This window comes from Cataglyphis hispanica, chromosome 2, assembly GCF_021464435.1.
Source record: "Cataglyphis hispanica isolate Lineage 1 chromosome 2, ULB_Chis1_1.0, whole genome shotgun sequence".
In the NCBI taxonomy this organism is placed as follows: domain Eukaryota; kingdom Metazoa; phylum Arthropoda; class Insecta; order Hymenoptera; family Formicidae; genus Cataglyphis; species Cataglyphis hispanica.
Window position 1 is genome coordinate 10,243,357 of NC_065955.1, and position 21,198 is coordinate 10,264,554.

At 32.6% G+C, this 21,198-nt stretch overlaps 1 protein-coding gene across 14 annotated transcripts in view; it reads right to left on the bottom strand.

Annotated features, from left to right (window-relative positions):
• LOC126859136 (ras GTPase-activating protein raskol) overlaps positions 1–21,198 on the bottom strand; it is a 291,550-nt gene that overhangs the window by 116,065 nt on the left and 154,287 nt on the right. For 2 of the 14 annotated variants that reach the window (XM_050610133.1, XM_050610135.1), the window contains 2 exons: positions 14,737–14,853; positions 10,160–10,231 (listed from right to left, as the gene is read on the bottom strand). The exons of 6 other annotated variants lie outside the window; for them this stretch is intronic. In XM_050610133.1, the coding sequence (XP_050466090.1) occupies positions 10,160–10,231; positions 14,737–14,853 (189 nt within the window). Of the gene's footprint in view, positions 1–1,465; positions 1,861–10,159; positions 10,232–14,736; positions 14,854–16,785; positions 16,827–21,198 lie in introns of those variants that run through there. 6 more of the 14 variants (XM_050610128.1, XM_050610136.1, XM_050610143.1 and 3 more) reach the window with 4 other exon arrangements.

The following is a 21,198-nucleotide window of genomic DNA, read 5'->3' on the forward strand; positions in this document are numbered from 1 at the left end:
TCGACAACATTCTTTCTTTCTAATAACATAATGTTGCAGCGCAGACGATATACGAGACTCAAAGGGTTGACACTCACGTCGGATGACCAAATACAGGAAGGAACACGAAGAGTGGAAGTCGCGCGATAGGGAGAGTAACAGGTTTTCATACACCGATACACAAGAAGACGCGGGCCGGGACACAAAAGATAGCCGTTCCGATCGGACGGCCGGTAGAAGGATCGGGTTCGCAGCAACAAAAAAAGTCGAGTCACTCGTTTGCGGTGCACAAGATCGTTCGTTCCTCCTCCTGTACCAAGTGCCCGTCGCGAGAGATCCCGCGAACTAAATTGCTGTCTAGTTATCGAGCATCGTTTTCATCCCGCAATTGCCCCTCTCGCGATTTCCAACACGTAATAATAATTTTAGGAAAATGCCAGAAAATATCATCATCTCCATTACAGCGTACAGAAAATTATAATGCGAATTGCTTCGAAATGATCGCGAGAGACGGACTATGAAAAGATAAAGAAATTCGAACCGCCTTCTCTCCCTCCCTCCCACCTACAGATTCTAAATTTGATAGAGCTCACGACTAGCCATTTATTTCGGTCACCCTGTAGGGGCAGGCTCGCTACACGCAAAACTGTTGAAAAAATTCGCAATAAACCATCTACACCACTCCTCCGTGCAGAGAATCGAGTATCATCGTTACTCTTTCAATGACAGCTGCGGCGAGCAAGCTGTCCGTAAACAAGCCCGAGCGAGAGGATTCTCTGTCGAATGCGCAGCCGGCGAAATCTAATCGGTCTAATCTCAGTATACAACTATCTGCAATCTTTCTCTCTCTCTCTCTCTCTTTCTCTCTGACGCCCATCTAGGAAGAGCCTCAGACGAATGTCATTTTGCCTGTGTGCTCCGATATATTGACAAAACACCCAAAACACGAAATATTTTACGACATTCAGAAGAGAGAACAATATATAATATTTTAAACATAAAGGAACTAATAATAAAGCATCAACTATACTTAAAATGAAGTTGTAAAAATAAAATGTAAAGTTAAGAGAGATCTAAAGTATATAGGAGATATATAAATATATAATAAGGAACTACTAATCGCGCGAAAAGAAAACTCCGAACTGCACCAACAATATGCGGAGGAAAAAAACTGAGACAATGAAATATTACAATGTATAAGAAATACAAAATAAACATAATATTATCGTACACAAACAGTGTATAATAAGATAATAGAGATGTTAATCAAAAGACGTGTCAATAATTGAATAAATAAAAAGTTAGATTAGGTTAAGTTATAGAATAAAAGATAATAAATATATAGATTAAAAAAATAAACACGCCATTTCTATTTAACAGATTAATATAATTGGAGTCTCTTATCTATTCCTTGTTCCCGTACATATTAACACTGTCTCAGTTTGAACGTCTCTTCGGACTTTATTCAAATAAAAAAATGTAATACCTTTGAATATCAGGATGGTCAGATCGCAACTGCATCAGCTTGTTTATAAATTCCAATCGACATCTCGTCTCGTAATACAATATATCAACATCAAATAGCGCGCATCTTAGTTTAATTATACACAAAGACGCTTACATCCAAGCGTCCGTTACATACGCACAAGGTCCTCTTCGGCATACCTTGTATATGTATCTTAAAAAACTCGGATAATAAAAGCGAGGGCCGATATTTCGGAAACACGAACATCGGTAAAATTAATTCGTCGATACACGCGCGGATCGCGGTTTATCGCGTCAAAGCCAGTACATTTCGATCAAATTGCGGTTAGTAACGATAACGAAAACACGATTGACGCGCACTCGAGATCACTGTACTGCCACGCGGGAACATTGAAACCGGACTGCCGCTCTTCGGCAGGTCCCGCGCCTCGCGCGAGTATAGAAAAGAGGGGTGGGGAGGTGAACCGCGCGCGCGCGCTTCCACTAGCAACTACATTCATAGCGCTGCCGTCGCGCGCGAGAGCGACATATGTTGTCTTGACAGAACGGATCAGCTGATTCCTAAAGCGTTCGAACATTTGATGCCAAAATAGTTGCGGCTTTTTGTTTCGTAGAAAAAACTTAGATTTATTTCTCTAAGTGAGAAAAATGATAATAATATTTATCGAAACGTGATAATATTTTGCTTTCTCCAATATTTAATATTTCTTTAAAGCTATTATTATGTTTGTATATATTATTTTTAAGATTTTATAAATTTAATAAATTTATGAAGTTTATATCAACAACATAGAAAACATCTTTTGCTTATTGCTTTAATGTAAATAAAAATATTGTAAATATTTCAATATTTATTAAAGAAAAAAAAATTTCTAAAACTTTATTCTTCACACATAAAAAAATACGCATTACATAAAATTCATAATAAATTATAAAATTATTTTAATGTTTCAGCAAAAAAATTATCGATTTTTATACATGATTGCATACGTGTTGCATAATTAAATTGTCGCAATTAAAATAATAATGTAATATTATTCATTAAATAAGAGAGAATTGTAATCAATTTCGTTCACATATTAAGATACAAATATGAGTATATATAAATATCACGTGCACCAAAATACTTTTCCACGAAGGGAAAGACTGTATGATTTATATAAATTGGCGTTTGAGAAAGCTCCAAACTTCTGGAACGCATGAAACTAGCACGTGCCAGATCGTCTGACGAGAAATAAGAAATATGGGGGCAATGTCGATAGAGAAGGAGAAAAATAAATAGCACAGAAACAGATTGAAGAAAAGGGACAAACTGAAAAAACGACAATGATAAAAATAGAAAAAAACAGGCGACACAGTCTCGTTGGCGCATGCATTCTTTCTTTTTAACGTTCTGTGATGCCCTACATAAGAAGTTTACACAAAAATATATATTATATGCAAGTACATGAGTTAACTTTCTTCGTGAGAAAAATACGCAATCATGCAAAGCTCAAGATTACTGAAAATGTAATTTAATCTTTATATTATCTAAAATTCTCAACAAAATAAGCAAGTTTATTAGAAAAAATTGAGAAATTCATCATAATCTTTCTTATTTAAACATATATATATATATATATATATATATATATATATATAATTAAATATTTTTCTGAGACAAAATAATATACAATGTATGTCATTAATTATGATCGCTATATATATATATATAAATTTTTTAAAAATACGTTAAAAAAAATATATATACATATATATTTTTTTTCGACGTATTTTTTAACAAATTTATTTATACACAATGCGTTTCTTTAGAATTAATCTTCTTTACCGTATCTTTGCGTGCAATCTGCACATAGCGAGGAGTCTACATGAACAATGCGTATAGGTCCGATCGGAGTAATTTCACTGACGAGAAGGTGGCATCGTGCGAAAGTGCAAGCCAACCGACGTGATGGCGAAGCACAACCGGTTTCTACCGAAACGAATTTCAAGATGCACTAACGATGGCGAAAGCGGCTCAATGTCGTTAGGCGATGTATAAAAATACGACACGTTTGATTACAACGTATTACTCCTAGCTACTGATAACAATATTGCGAAAAGCAGAAAAAATATATAAACAAATTTGGAGTTATCTCTTAACGCAATATTAATTGATGCTTTATAATTCGCGACACTTGAAAAATATTGTATATGTGATAAATATTTGCATACTTTATTTTATTTTTTATTTCATCAAGAAATGAATTTTGATAAAGTAAAAGTAAAATATATTTTTGCAATAAGTGAACGCATTGTCCATCTTAATTTTCGGTGTACGTTCAGAGTAAATGCATAAATGAGCGAGCACTCCATTCACTTTAGTGTAATAGCAGAGATATATCAATTAAAATGCATTGAGGACAGCGTGCCATTTGCATAGAAGAAGAAAATTTGATTTATTTGCGACACAATTTCTCCTCGATTTTTTATACCGAGCACCCTTTTAACCAATGTTGCTAGGTTGACCTTTAACCAAGCCACTTTAGCCAATCTCCAGAATCGGCTGATAGCGATCGCGATAATTTCTCCATTCTCGACACAGCTAATTTCTCGTACGTGTATGTACGCGACAGCTGCGTGCGTGATATAATTACGATTATTCGATCGTCGCTTATCGTCGCTTTTAATCGCGAGTGCACCTGTATGTTGAAAATTTTTCCCGTGCCTGAGAGATATCTCCGCTTTTAATTACATCTCTGTTAAATTTATACAAAAGTGACGAACAATTTCTTCTACACTACAGAAGATAGGAAAGAGGTGAAAGCGAGATTTATTTTATCACGTAGATTTACTCCCCATTATTTACAACTTTGTTAAAGTTCTGAGTTTTGTAACAGTTGAAAAGCTAGAAAATTTATTTTATTCAACAGAACTAATGTAAAGGAAATAGTTCTATATGAAAGATTCAAGCTATAGATTCACACATGTGTGAAAAATTGATATATTCTTAAATTTAAGAAAATAAGAAACAAAACATACAGAAAAATCATTTACTTATTTTTTTCAAGAATTTAACACAATATTTTCTATTCAATTTTCAATAAACATATTTTCATATCAAAATGTTTTATTAACTTTATTTCAGTAATTTTTATATTTCGCAATTTTTTTGTAAAGTTATATATATATATATTACCAATTAAAAGTACATATTTTATATTTATTATTTCCAAGCAAAGCATGTTTCATGACGCAAATGCTCACCGGTTTAAACGGGCGAGCGCCGTTTATCAACGAACCCGCATCGGATCGGAGTAACGTGCACTTTACCTACCAACCGACTTCACGTTCCCCGTATTACTTATACTGCTCCTTTTTCTCGTCTTTCGCGCGTCTCTTCGTTCACGATGTGAAGCAGAAACGCACCAGCAAACACGTGAGAGAACCGGTGCCACGGTTACAGAACGAATTATTTTTAGCGCTACAGATGCGTCGTCGAGTGTCTCGCAAAGACTCCCGTTGTTGCATATATGAAAAGCTTGGAGATCAGCTCGCAAGCAAGAATTTTCGCTATCACGTAGGTAATATTTTTCACGGTACATAAAATTGTCTCCATAATCCGTTTAAATTCTCGCAGAATCAATTTTCCGTAGTCATTTTCGTCTTCAGGTTTTTGTAAAATTTAAAGAAAGATTGCAATTTTTTTTTTAAATTATAAATAAATATTTTCGAAAATCTCCATCGATATTATATTTAAGTTATTATAATTATATTATGCTCAATTATTTATTAAAAACCTCTTATTAAGTGCAAATATCAAAAATCGACATGAAATTAAATGAAATATATTTCTGTAGAAAAAATAATTGGATGAGAGATACACAGGAAATTAGTTTGAAGATCATTTCTCTCTTAACTGATCTAATCGAGACAATAAATAAAGAATCATATTAATTATCTATTTTTTCACAAACTTTCGTGTAATTTGAAGGCGAAAGATCGGTCTCCGTAAATGGAGCAGAGTTCGCTTTCCTCGAACTGATGCTTCTTGATGATAAATGAGGTCGGGAGTGAAAGAATCCCCATTCGCGCAACTTTGCCAATTTCCGAAGATTACTTTTCCAATCTCTTTATCGTCGTTAATGCAGCAAACTATAATGGCACTCCAAACACAAAAATACCTTTGCATCGTGGCACTACGACGGCTTTGCATTTGTTCACGGCAAATGTACGCTTCTCACTTAGAAAAAGTTTTCTGCGAAACGTCTTTCCTATTATAAACGTTTGACATGAGATACATGACAAAGAAAGTCTTGAAAGAATCGAATATTTTTCTTATGTCCATTCTTCTTCTCACTCTATACGTGGCTTTCCCTCTTTTTTACCTTTGTTAGGAAAAGTATCTACGTTTAGCGTTCCACACGTAGAAGAATTTCAAATATTATACAATAGCTCTACGTTCATTGACCTTCATTATTATACATATGCGTAAGTAATATTTAAACGACGTCACTATATTATAAATGTCATTTTTTATTTGGCTTGACTTATATGAAAACCGTGATATTAAAAACATTTAAAATACAAGAAACATACAAACGTTTTTACATGTTTACATTGTAAATATTCGAGTTTGCGATGAAGATAATGAAAACAAAGATACTTTAGAAAACTATTAAAAAAATTAATATTATGTAGGCAACTTTCTTGCCTGCGAAGAATAATATTTTCTAGAAATTTTACGATCCATCGTTGTTATAATAGCTTATTACTTTGACTTTGGGTAAACTTTTTTTCGAATGAAATGCTTTTCCAACAGTAGATTGAAACCTGCTGCCGTCGACGAAGTTATCTTCCTTCATTTAAGATTTCAATAAGGAAAGAAATATCATTCGAATAACGTTAAGTTGTCCAATTTTTTACACGCGTAAAAAAAGTCATATACGAAGCAAACTAAAAACTTAAAACGTGAATAAATATATAATATTAAATTAAAACTTATAATATAATATAAAAATTAATATAATACAATATAATATAAAAATTAAAACTTAAATAAAAAATTTATAATAAAATTTATAATATTGTTATATTATTTTCGTTACCCTTGCTAGAGAATCAGCGTTGCTAATAAATCCCTATACCTCGCGTATCGCACAGTTTTCTATCTCCGACATCGATCTTATGACATTTTAGCAGAACACTTGCAATTTTATGAGCATACCTTGCAGACACGAGTATCGTTAATGAAAATAAAAATTGCAAGAAGGGAGCAAAGTATCGATCAGTATTTCCAGGTTGTTCTATCATACGTACGATTAATATTACCGGGCGGCGCTAGAGCTTCCGTACCACTGGGAAGATAAATTCCTTGGAGAATACGCGGATCTTTCCCACCAGGCGAAAATATTCCCGCAGAAAATACGTGGATTGCCTCTAATAGCTGCGCGATGAAATATGCACGACATCCCGCGGAGCATAACGATTTGACCTACATATATACATGTGCACACATAATACATATTACACTAGGTATGCACAATTTCGAGGCGTCCGTACAAACGTACTATAACGCGAAAACCGCGTATCACACTGGCGCATTAACCTGGCATTCAGCCATGTTGCATCGTAAATACGCGCTAACAATGCTCTCGCTTCGTGATCATAATCGTCGAAGATGAAATGTATTCATGCGTAATCAATAATTCTCCTCGTGTATATCGTTTGTTCTCGTACCTCTTGTTCGATCTATTTATCCTGATTATGAATCTAGTTCTTTGAGCGCCGCTCAAAGTATACACGTCGAATGTTCCAGCTGAGAAGATAAACAGGACCATAATTATCTGGATTAAGGCCACATTTGGGGAAGATTTCTGTCTTTTCCCTTCTCGAGTACTAACCCGCTTCGTGATTTGTGTCAGGCCCTTGCATATTTCACACAACCACCCACTTCAAACCATCAATTTCTGATTAATGGAAATTTTTGAGAAATTTAAGGGTATTTATAAAATGTATACTTTCAAGTTTCAAACGCTTGACAAAGTTATTGCATTTTTGCATAGTTGATAAGTATGTAATGTTAATTAAATTAACGATTCTTTAAATATACATTATCGTATGACGATGCGGAGCATTTTCTGTATAAAACAAAAAAGAGAAACGAAATTAAAGTTTAGTTCCGAAACTTATATCAATGAAATCGTGCCCGCATTTCCTCGGGCCGCTTGCCAGAAACCAATTCTCATGCAAGGAGAAGTTATACATGAAACATAATGCATTGTACAAGTTCGCCACGCGATCTATTTTCTGAAATATTAGACGAATAAGATAATGCTATAAGAAAATCGTATTAGAAAAACTCCAACAATCATACAGTCTTTTCTAAATTCGTTAAATAGATAATATACACGTGTCGGTTAAGCGATAACATGTAATAAATAAATAATTTATACACCTTTTTATTTACAATTCGCAAATAAATACAGATTTGTTTCAAAATAAAATTTTGACATGTCAAAAATCAATACTAGTGCAAATATAATATGGTTTTTTTTCAATATAGTATATATTAATTTTCATTATTGGATATATAAAAGCACATCGATAAAAATTGTAGAATATAATCTTAAAATATGTCAATTTAACAAAAAGAAAGGACTTTCGATGCAAACCTGTGAAGAATAATGCCGGAAGAAAGAAGACAGGAAGCTGAGCCTTTCTTTGCATGCTGATGAAGAGGTAAAAAAAAATGACACTGCTCAATGAAAACAACGGCGAGAAAGCAACTCTCGAAGGAACTGAGAGAAGACCACCTGCTAGGTGGCTGTTTACCCGGCAACATTGTTCCTTCCGGTTCCGGTAAATATGATTGGAACTATATACAATATTTTCACGCTACCGGAAACAATCCGCGTCATATCAACGCTGATGATATAATGCTAATTTTTAAGTCAATTATTATAATAATGAAAATTTCCATTGAAAATAATAGGATAATATCTTGCATCAAAATCAACCGTTTTTGTAACTTTCTTTCTCTAAAGTTTTTTTAGAGACACAAATTTTCTTTATTTCAATGCAAAGTATCATCTCTTTCTATATTTGAACTTTAGCAATTTAACAGTGTTTTATTGAGAACTTGAGAAATCCCATGAGATACTCGCTAAGATCCTTAAACTTAATGTCAATTTTTGAAATCATCAAATTATAAAAGTTTATGAAACAATAATAGAAAATGAAAAAAAAATAACCATGTATACAAGGGAAAACATTATTTTGTAACGGAAGAACAAATGACATATATAAATGACATAAACACTGAAGGACAAGATGCACCTCCAGTATCTGAATGAAGGATAACGACACGGAGAAACGCATGCTGCATTCGTTGCGTGTTCGAGACTCGTGCGTGTCAACGCGTACGTAACGCAAGGAATGGCCGGAAACGCACATGGCCGTATTGGCTAAAGCTGCAACGAGCAAGTACGTCCATGAACGGCAAACGTATATGCCGCAATTTGAATAATTAGCAAACACACGGTGTCCAGCGCGCATAGCAGATATATCTCTGCGAGACGAATGCGTGTTTACTGGCCGACGGATCGAGAAATAAGGGTCATTCGGTCGATAAAAACAAAGTTTATGACTAAATTACGCCGGGAAAATAGAAACTCCTTGGTCTTTTTGACGATCGATCTTGAAACTCGTAAAAAAAGAGAAAAATTAACGCCTTTTCTTCACTACACAACGCGGTTTGCACAATGCGCGAAATGAGCGAGTTTAATTGGATCTGTTATATAAAGTCGTGTTATGTTCATGGACAATGTATATAAAACAGCTCGAGGTTACAAAAATAGTACATTGCTGGAGACCGCTAAAAAAAATTATTTTAATTTCACGGAAATTAAAATTGAAAACATAAATATAATTTGCTTTAATTAAAATAATAAAATATAATTTACTTTAAATTTAATTTAATTACTACGTCAGTGAAGCTATAGTACAATTAGCGGAAGTTTTTATAATACTTATAAATTTATTATTTAATATCTATAATAAAGAATAGAATAGAATAGAAATAATAAATAGAATTGATGTATATAAAGTATGATATTTAAAATAATACTAAAAAAATTTAATAAAATCATACATTTTCGTCAATATTTTTAGACTGCGTTGCAATACTACAAAAAAAGATTGAATATAAATTAAACGGAATTACATAAAGTTACATAGAGCTTCGATTATGTTTATTTGTGTGAGAGAGAGAGCGACGTCTCTCAATTATACTGTTATATTGTTTTAAAATTGCATTAAATTAATGCAAATTTTGAATTAACAATCAAGTAGATTAATATTTAAGAATTATGAATATTCGTTTGCTGTTGCATTTTCATTAAGACAAACAAGAAAAATAATTAATCCACTTTTATATATCCTTATGTCAATTCCGGCATCGCTGGATTTGCGAACAAAAGTCATAAGAGTCTGCTTCTTAAAGCAAGAAATAATCATAAATACGCATTGAATCGCGATGGTATGTATTGAAGCTTTTGGATCTTTCCACGATCGTCGACAAACGCGGTAACGTTATTCTTCGCGCAAACAATCGTAATATAATTAACTTTCCCACGAAGCAGATTCGCAGCACGCTTGATTGTAAAATTGATATTAGCGACTAATTAACTTGGCAGACTGATTAACTAATCTTTACCTTCATCATCAATCTGCTGCACTATTATTTGCGGTGGAAACCCCCTTGGCAACGATTGTGACTTTAACTCACCTGCAACAAAAAAAAAAAAAAAAAGATATTATCAGAAACGTTAATTTTTTACAATAATTAATGATTATTTATTAAGCCATCGAGACAATTACGCAACTGTACTTTTTGTGACTGTATTTTTTATTTTAAAATATAAGACTTTCTCCGAAATGCAAATTATTTATGTAAATTTGAGCAGGATATTGATGCTAATATTCGCAATTTTCACCTGAATAAAATTTCTCTGTATTAATAAATAAAGGAAATATTTATTATGTCTTTCTTTCGATATTCGATTTCTCTTTATCGAGAAATTAATTTGTTAAATCGCCCTGAATTAGAGACAAGTTGCACTCTCGCAATATCTGTCAGCCGGGCATTAATCAGCACCTAATATTTACACACTTCCCGACAATCGGAACGAATTATCTCCAATCGCATAGGAGGCCTGATAGGGACGGACCTTCCCTCGAGTTTATATACGTTTCGAGGATGTCCCACAGAAAAATTAACGAAAGCATTTTCATTGAACTCGGCTCAGGTCAAGCGCTGTCACGCACGATTGAACGTCCCATTGGGCTTAAGCCCAATCCGGTCAATTAAAGCAATTTCGGCGACCCTTCGGTCTGTCGGAAACTGTCGGCGATTTTCTCGCGCGTCCTTTCGCAAGGCAGGAGACACACACGTACACACATACATTTGTTCGTTCGGATAGCAAAGCACAATCGCGCGCAACGATGCAGTCGTGCGAACGTTTACGTGGAATTACGTGAACCAATTAAGGCCTCCTCGCTATCTGTTGATCTGTCGGGTCAATCCCGCGCTCGTTTGCGACACTTCACACAGTTCACAGAAGATCGCGCTAATGAAAATTGCCGTAAAAAAAATCCGCAATTATACGTCATGTATTTTCGAAATATAACAGATATTTACTTTGTCGTTTTATTCGAGTTTGTAGATATGCTTGTTGAGATATTTCCCATTAAATATATCTTCGTAATTACCAGCATGATAATTATGTAAATTAATTAAGTGACATACAGAGTCAAATAATGTCGCGAATTAGTTTAGTGCAGCGATGCACAAATAACACCAGTCACGCCATTACCATTTATTTGCACATTATTCTCTCTGTAATTAGATTTATTCCGTGTTTTATTTATGCCGTTTTCATATTTCAGTGAGATTAATTTCGTAGGTAGTTGACGATTCATTGAAGTTATTAATTTATAGAAAATAAAAGCGTCGATGCCCCATACATTGCGAATAATAATGAATAGTTAAAGATTTGGTAAAAACAACGATATTTCCAACGCAAAATTCAAACCCCATTTTCCAATGGTTGCGGGGATAAATAGCGTCATTGTTAATTGTAAATCACCTTTGACTTTTGCTCATTGCGTGCGTAAACCAGCTTCATCTTGCGTGAAGTTGCTTTTTATTAGAGCTCTAATGAGTGGCTTGCTGATTGGCCAACCTCCCACAATTTGTGGATTATTTGTAAATTATCTTCTAATATTAATCTGCTTTTCTAAAGATAGAAAAAAATCGCTTATTTTTTTAATTAAAAAAAAAATATTTTATACCACTTGCTTTTTAAGGATGTATGTGACATATATTGAAATACTAACAAAAGCATTAAAATTTCATAGATTGTTCTACTATTTTTTCTGAATATTTGTGTAAAAGCTAAGAAACGTGTTTTCTTTTTAATTTTAACAATATTTTGCTACTATTGTACATCAAGAACATCCTTAAATATCACCGCATACATTTTATTACACATCAATTTTATATTAAATAAATGAAAAATAAAACTGTGTGTCAAAAAAAGTATTTTATTGTAGAGATTAATTTTTTTATATTATAAAATTTAATATACAATATATTATATTCTAATTATAGTATCTGTAATTATATGTAATATGATATAATATATTATTATTATTATAAATTGGACTATGTGCTCAATAACATAAACATGTTAAATTGTGAAATATGATATTTTAGTATTATCAAATGAATAGTAAGCAAATACCGAATTGTAAAAATAATAAATTTTTTCTGCTTTTTTTTTTCATAAGGATCTCTTAGGATTATTTCTGCAAAAGAAAATATGCGTGTCGAAAAATGTGTCGCTGTATTTTTTGTCGTTACGTTCCAGATTAGAATAACTACAACCGTTGTAGACCAGTAATTCCATGTTTCTGTGCTTTTCTATGCAATTCGCACGATTCTGTTATCTACAATCTACGATGGAAATAGGTAATATTTCTCATGTTGCGCAACGGTTAGAATACGGTGAGAAAATACAGACGAGGATTTTAAATAAAAGAGATCGAATGAGAGAAGCGCCGCTAGATCGTCCGTGTCTCTTACAAAATTTATTGCTTCCCTTTATATTTATTGCGTCACTCTATTCACATTAATACTCGTGCAAGTCTCTCGAGACCGAGAAGACTACGTCTGTTTGCTTGTGAGTTCGTCGCGGGGCTTCTAGTCTTGTACGAAATCGTCTTTGTCACGAATAAAATTAATTGCCACAGAGCGAAACTAGGGCATAGTAACAAGGTGATCTTTTTGCTTCAGGAGATGAAATTAAAAGTTAATGTTATTAATTTTTATGGCACACTAAATCGAATTTAATTTAAATATAAAGTAAAATTTTATATGAATATGTTCGATAATTCGATATATAATTCTATTATATATATATGTATATATATAATGACTGCACATATATAATATTTATAATAATAATATTTAATTATAATTATAATTATAATTTAATTATAAATATTAAAAATAATATTTTAAAAATGTGTATGTATATATATATATAATTGATTGCACTATAAATAATATTTTTAAAATATGTCTGTATAAAATATATACACTCATGTATATATTTTATACATTTATACACATTTTTTAAAATTTTATTTAGGAGTTATATGCAGCAAATTACTAACACTAATTTAATCATAATAATTAAAATTATAATAGCACTCAAATTAATTATATTACTTTGATCTTTATCTGTAGTCTGTACGCAACAGATACCCAATCCGGTTCAACTTTTGTAATACATGGTCTGTTAACAAATTGATTCACTTATATGCGATTCACTCGTATGATTATAACAACAGGGCTGGCGAACGAGAGGAAAGGTATCAAGGATATCCTCCCGCTGTAATTGCACACCGGTTGCCTTCTTCTGGTTGGGAAACCGGGGCACATTTTTTCCTCTCGCTTTGTGAATTAATTATTTGTTCGAGTTTCTTGATCATTGTTTCGCGATTTCGACTGCACTTCGAATATTCTCGCCGCCTCGCCGTTTTGCGTAATCCGGTGAAAGCCGCATTCAGTGCACGCCTTTACCAATTTCCACGCGCTCGGTCTACTTCCGCCTAATCCTAATCTGCGCGAAATCTCGCATGTTTAGCAAGTCTAAGGATCTGCAAATGGCGACAGAAACAATTGTAGCAATGTGAAGTAAAAAATGTCTTTCGCAGATTGCGCCCCACGTTTTCAATTGTGTTTCATATATATATATATATATATATATATATATATATATATATTTCGCAGAACAATTCAACACTTTTCACTTTCACGAAAAGATTATGAATTGTATGTGAATAGTGGAGATTATTAAATAATTTAGCTTAGTATGATGAAAGTTAGGAGAAGCTCTGCAACGTTATGATATATATATATATATATATATATCGGTAATTTGATTTTGTTCTATTATACGTATTTTATTCTGTCGTTTTATTGGCATTTTAATCGATTGTTTCATCTTATTATTTTAAGTGTTCAATATGTATACATATTCCACAAACGTCTCTTGTTAGTTAAAATTTTATATCGAGAAATCAATAATCCATCTTCCAATCGATATATAATTTTAGATACCGCGTTGCTCACAAAATAAATAAACGAGCATGACCAACATTCGTTCCGTTTACGATTTTTTGTCGAAATTTTCAATTTCCCGCGAATAACCCGCGAATACGGGTCATAGTTTTCGTGGAAAGACTCTCTTTGCCCCAAATTCGAAATTCTGATCGTCTCGTGTAACGGCAATCACCGTCCTATATTGCGGCCTTCGTTGCAGCAGTTTCTATCTCATTCGACCAACGAAACGCGTAAAAATATCGCTGGCCCGATTCCAGGCGGTTGTGATCTTTCCACGTAAACATCAGGAAAACCATTCCACTATCCTCCGACGTCATCAAGATGATAAACTTTTTTTAGATTTTTTTAAAAATATGTGCATTCGTATGAATGAAAACATAAAATCTTGTTCTAGCGATAATCAGGTATAACAAAACAGGCCGATAATTTGTAAAGTTAATTAAACATTATTATAAAAGTATAAATACGCTCAAAAATTAAAATATATTAGGAAATTTTTTTATTTATTTATATCACTGTACACGCGTGCTCCAATCTCATGTAAATATATTATTTAGTAAAATAATATTTATAAAAATACGTTTACGCGACAGAAAACTTACACTCCACAAAAAGATGATTACTATCAGACTCGCGCAATGACGACAACTCCGGATCCAAGGTATGTCTGTGTTGAGATCCTCTTCTCGGCAACGTGGAAACTCGTCGTAATAACGGCGCTATATGTGAGCATTATATAACATTTGCATTGACAAATTCAAACTGATGAGAATAAGAAAAAGAAAAGTATGCAAATGCATAAAGAAGCATAGATGTATACAGTGTGAAGCATAAGCAAATATGAGAGACCTTTGTTATGTATGTAAATCTTAATTATATTTATATAAAATATTAAAATAATAAAAAGAATTATAAAATAATTAAAAAAATAAAATGTTGGTTTAAAAAAATATATTGCACATTATTTTTGGAACAAATAAAGTTTCTAGAAAGTAACAACATAAATTTTTTAGATTAAATTTATTGCTTAATAAAAAGAGACTTTTAGTGTCCAATGTTTTCATAGTAGCCATGCATTTGACAGAATGGAATTGATAGAATCGCAAGCAGTTAATAAGGCAGAAAGAAAGTTTTAAATATTGTTAAGGAGTATAAATATCGATCGATTGAGAGCCACTGTCGCAATCAGAGGGCTAGATAAGACCGACGACAAAATACGGAAACGCTTCCGTAACTCTATCATCTCGCACGTATCCGCACCGCGAACGGGATGCGCATCGACGTACGTTGAAACGGATATTTAATACAGATCATGTGCGCATGATGCTGGTCCATTCATCTCCATCGGAGAATGGTGACTGCGTGTAATCTACTAAAATTGTCATACGCACACACGCATATCCGTATACACGCCGCGCTATGCACACGTCCGATGAGTTATAGATAGGATAGACTTGTTTTCGTAACCTACTTCTTCCAGAGTTGATGAAGGTAAATTTTGGCGCATTGCTGCAGCATTTTTCCCGGGATAAAACGGGGATTGTGCCCCACATATTTGCTTTAAATTATCATATGTTGTTGCTTCAGCGATTTTATATCTATTTAATGTAGATATTATGCATGTATATTTATCTTGGCATTATCTTTTTCAATTTATCTCTCAGCTTTTTCCTCTCTTTTTTTCTTTCGAAAGTGCAAACAAAATTATACGATAAATCATTTTTTAGAAATCGTAAATATTCTGCTTGAAAAGCAAAATCATATTTCTCATATTATCTTAATAATAATTCCAATAATATGTAAAAAATAATACATCTCTCTTATATACATCATAAATTTTTTATCTTGAAAATATTTCCAAATAATATTTCATGTGTATAAATACATCAAAAGAAGATATAAACAAAATGGCCAATTCATATTACTTCATCTATCCATATACAGGTAATCGGACAGCATATTGATACATTGTGACGTACTATTTTTAGGTGCATTTTCACCAAATGGATTACGCAATGTGTCATCGGAAAAGCGCCGTTTCATTAACCCACAGACAAGAGAGAGCGTGGACAATTTTCAAATTATCATTACATACATTTATGTCAACAAACGCACGATAAATTTGTTTTTAAGACTCAATAAATCCTACGATTTATTTCACCATATTTTTACCCGTAATTGCATTCGCGATTTCGTAACAACGTGGTGTCATGCAGTCTCATTCAGAGAGTGACTTTAAGAAAATTAATTTATAACACTTATATACGCAATGTAAGCAGAAATTAATTTTGTCAGTCTCGAATACATTTCTAATTAAAAATTTTTGAACAATTAAGACTGTATGGTCAATATAATATATATCGCTTCTATTTTTAAATCATAATTAATTTTTTCCGCTAAAACAATTAACATGCGTAGAAAATTCCATGTCGTGAAAAATAAAATTATAAATTTAAATAATAAATTTAATTAATTAAATTAATTGAATTGATTAATTAAATTATATTAATTGAATTCAAGAATACGAAATAAATGCTTTCCAATTTCATAAATATATCTTGTTATAATTAATAGCGAGTTCGCGAGATATTCGAATCGCGAAAGAAAGGCAGGAAGGCGCGGCCCGCAATAAGGAAAGACTATCGACTCACTAATCATGCTGCATTTCCGGCGTGGAATAAGCGGACGCACCTCTTCTCGCCCTACAAGGAGATTGAGTCATAGGACGATAACGTAGGAAGAGCCAGATCTAACCCATTACTTGATATGATGATTCCGCGATGGGAAACTGAACTCTCAACTAACTGATTTCTCCAATTATTTTATCAACAGCAACGTTATATAAATTTTAATATATAAAACATTTCAGCGTCAAAACAATGCAAAATAATCTCTCTATTATATTTTCAAAAATAATACGTTCATTATATACGATTCTCTGATAGGGAATTTTAATATTATGTATATATATATAATAAGAACTTTGATAAATTCATACTCCAAATTTATTTGCTAATTTAAAGAAAAAAATTCCAATTTGATGCAAAAGAGAATTAATTTATTGATATTGAACGCATTATGATATTTACTGTTGTGTTTAACTTGTCATCGAGATCGTGTTATTAACCTATTATTCTCGGTATTTGAGAATTTGTCAAGTCGAGCGTATCTGACAAATGGATAAATATTTACATCGCACAATTACGGCACTGTTTTTACGAGCTGTCACAAAAAGCGCGAGAGCAGAGGTACAATTGTCTCGATTTTGAAAAGGTAAGCGGCATTCATAATTATATATACACCGCGCTCTAATTGCGTGTCAGTTCAGAGGAAAAGAAAGTATTCTGCGAGTCATTAAACATTATGATGAATACGCGCCCGATTTAACTGTTCCAGCAAAAGCAAAGCTGACTCAGCGGATTGTTAGATAAATTCAAATTATTGTTCCAAATAAAATATATGTGTGTATATATATATATTTTATAACCTTCCCGTTATAATTATCACACAAAAACACAAATATATATATATATATGTGTGTGTATATGTGTATTTAAGATTATGTTACTCATAAACTGTAACATATGTTTAATTTAAGTGATTTATTTAGTACAAAATAAACTAATAATATCACGATTTATAGGCAAAATAACCAAAATATTAATATTTTTAATGTATTAAATTATTAAATGCAATAAGATCCTTTATAGTCAGAGAGATATAATTTTTTTCGCGAAGGCAACAACTATTATCTCCTTTTAAAACCTAATATCGAAAGACGTGCTGAGATATTGTCTGAGAGAAATTCGAAGAAACACGTAAGGAGATACTCCTGTCGTCCTTCGCTCATTTTCTCGCCCTTTGGCATTTGCGCATCCATTCCGTCTCGAGATTTCATCTCGCGGAGGAGAAGAAGATTGTAGATGCGTGATATTGCAAAAGATGCGGAGGAGGAATAGGTAGACACCTCAGGAAGAACATGAAGGGCGAGAGGGCGGAAGAGGAAAGAACCCTCGAGACGCAACAAAGCTACCATTACTCTTGTTCTTCAGCTGACGGTACGCGCCTCGTAAAGCTTCTAATTATTAATGTATCTGGTAAAATACGATAGCACAGCGCGAAAGACAGCAATCGAAACGCGCGGTCGAATGATGATTATTGCTGTACTCTTTGTTGCACGTTTGCTCGCTTTGCTGCTCGTGTTTTGAAATTTATCCCAACCTCGTTGCCGTTAAATTCTCACATTGTGAATTGATTTAAAGTTTCTTAAAGCTTTCATTATATCCGATTCGATAAAATAAAGAATCTCTATTTGAAACATGTAGCGGTATAAATTTTACTTAATACAAAATCTTAAAATATTATTTATATATATATATATATATATATATAAATTAACTAAATAATTATATATATATATATATATATATATATAAATTAACTAAATAATATATATATATATATATATATATATATATATATATATATATTACTTTACATTTGCATTTAAAAATGTCTTATTTTAATCTAAATTATTCAATGATAAAATTTTATATTGTTTTGTCAAAAATCACAAAAAATTCAAATTTGTTATCATTTTATACAAATACAAATTACAAATGCAGAGATATATGGAAAAAGATCTTAATTGTGATCTTAATCAGAAAATCCAGATTATAATACGGTTACATAGAAATTATTAACTTACATTATAAAATTGGCAATTAGCTATAAATTAACGATCACGAAGAAAATTCATCGTGCATAAAATCTTCTCATATTTATTATACAAAGGCCTTTATAAATTAGAAATGATGCGAAAGATAAATGTAACGAATTCCAAATCTATCTACCTCCCTCATGCGTACAATGGGCATCATGCATTAAATCAATCGAGAGAAAATATTTCTCTTAAATAACGAGACGGCGATATTCGCAATTATAGACGAGATAGTTTATACCGCATGAAACCAAAGTACGGGAGTACGGAGTTGTCTTACATCATTATTCGCTTGCGTTACCAGGTCGCGTACAAAGCGCGCAAACGCGTCTCTCAAGTTGCCTTCTCTCCTTTACACTGCGTCAACCTTATATCCGGAATAATCCGAAGCAACCCGATCCGCAACCATAGCGATTAACTATTTACTTGAGAATAAAAAAAAAATTACCCAACCTTATATTTCTCGTCAGAAAAAAACAATGTTATTTCATTTTTCACTCTCTCGCGTGAATTACTCGATCATTATTTTAAATATTACCCAACGCCAATTCTTGCGCTAATTCTGACATTCGTCTTGATCTCGTGCTACAGGTAAGAAAAGAAGAGGCTGAAGAATGACCGTGCGATGCGCATACGGTTTCATATTTAGAACGATCTGCATAACGCCGCGCCTCTTCGCAGCGATTCGTTCCGCCAATTAATCTACGTAACCGTTTCCGTCGCGCTACATTATTAACGACTGCGGAATATCGATATATCAAAATTATTCATATTATTTATATATCTTAACAAATGGACCTTTTCGAACGTAATAATGAAATCTGCCATTTACTTTGTTTTAGAATGCACAAGAGGCAAAAACATTATGAATCCATTTTATTTTATTGTAACTTTTTTATAGCTCCATAAAAATGCAAATGAAATATTTCTTTTTTATAATCTTAGAAAATAATTATAGTCAATTAAATCAATTAATATAGATATTATATTGAGTTATTTAAATCAATAATTTAGATAGTACATTTTTAAAATATAGAATATAATTCATTCCTACTAAAAAAAAAAACACATTTATGCATATATAAATAATAAAAATAATAAAAATAATTATAACTATTACCGTTTTTCGTAAGTAAATCTTTTTCAATAACATGTGACTCGAATTTCTATTTTATGAAGGTATATCTGATAACTTTAAAATATAATGCAACCTGAGATTAAAATATATTCAATACACATACATATTTGATTATATTCCGTCAAATTATAAAAATATTAAAAATAGAACAATCGTATAACATTTTCATTTCAAATTTTAATGATCTTACGTAATACATTTGTACTTTAATTAACTTCATTATTTGCATCATCTTCTTTTGCGCAACAAGCGAATCCGATCCAACCACAACGTAACCATTCACAATGTATCCTTATTACTTTATCGTAACGAATTTTTTTTTTTTTTATCGTGAAAGTGGAATTACAAAAACGCAATTTCCGCGTGTGAAGAACTGCAAGTCCCACTGAATAGCCAACTTCATGTCAGAATCATAGCGGACAGTGATTTTTAATTAAATGTGCGGACGTTTCAATTAAAATCGTCGTCTCTTTTTTTCCTCTTCATTCATCCTTCCCCCATTCACGGGGATGATGGAAACAGGACGATTCGAATTTTAAATCCGCTTCGGAGAAACGCCGTAAATAATTCATGCCTTACTTACGGATCGCGAAAGAGCTCGAAGGAGATTTGGCGGCGTTAGCAGTGATAAGAAAAGGCGATAACGGACGTTAATCCAATCGATGAAATACAATTAGACGCTTATAGCTACTGGCTTTTCCACTTCTCTTATATTAATATTTTCCCGTTATTAGATATTTGTAATATATCGTGCTATTTCTTTCTCTTTTTCTCCATTCCCTTTCTCGCTCTTTTCCGAAACATTTATAGCTTGTGAAAAGACAATAATGCATTTTCCTTTAACTCGGCTCTGACTTCGATTTTGTATCAGCTTCAACGAATTATCGAACTGCTAAAGAGAATTTATTTTACATTATAATTGTTTTTGCGTATATTTTTTTATCTTCTTATTTTACATTTCGCAAACTACTGCTTCAAGTCGTATTTTTCCTCCGCTATATACGGTGCCGCTTTCGCTCGATGTTTCAGCAGATGCTGACAATCCCGTCTTCTCTCTATCGTGGAGTCGTGAAATCTCGAATGCGAAAGGCGTCAGGTTGATGTAACGTCGAGGGACGAAAAATGAAAATTTTATAGGAAATAAAAAAGATGCATAGTGTGCGTAATATTCGATTGGTATCTTTGCCAGAAAGCCGAATAAAAAAG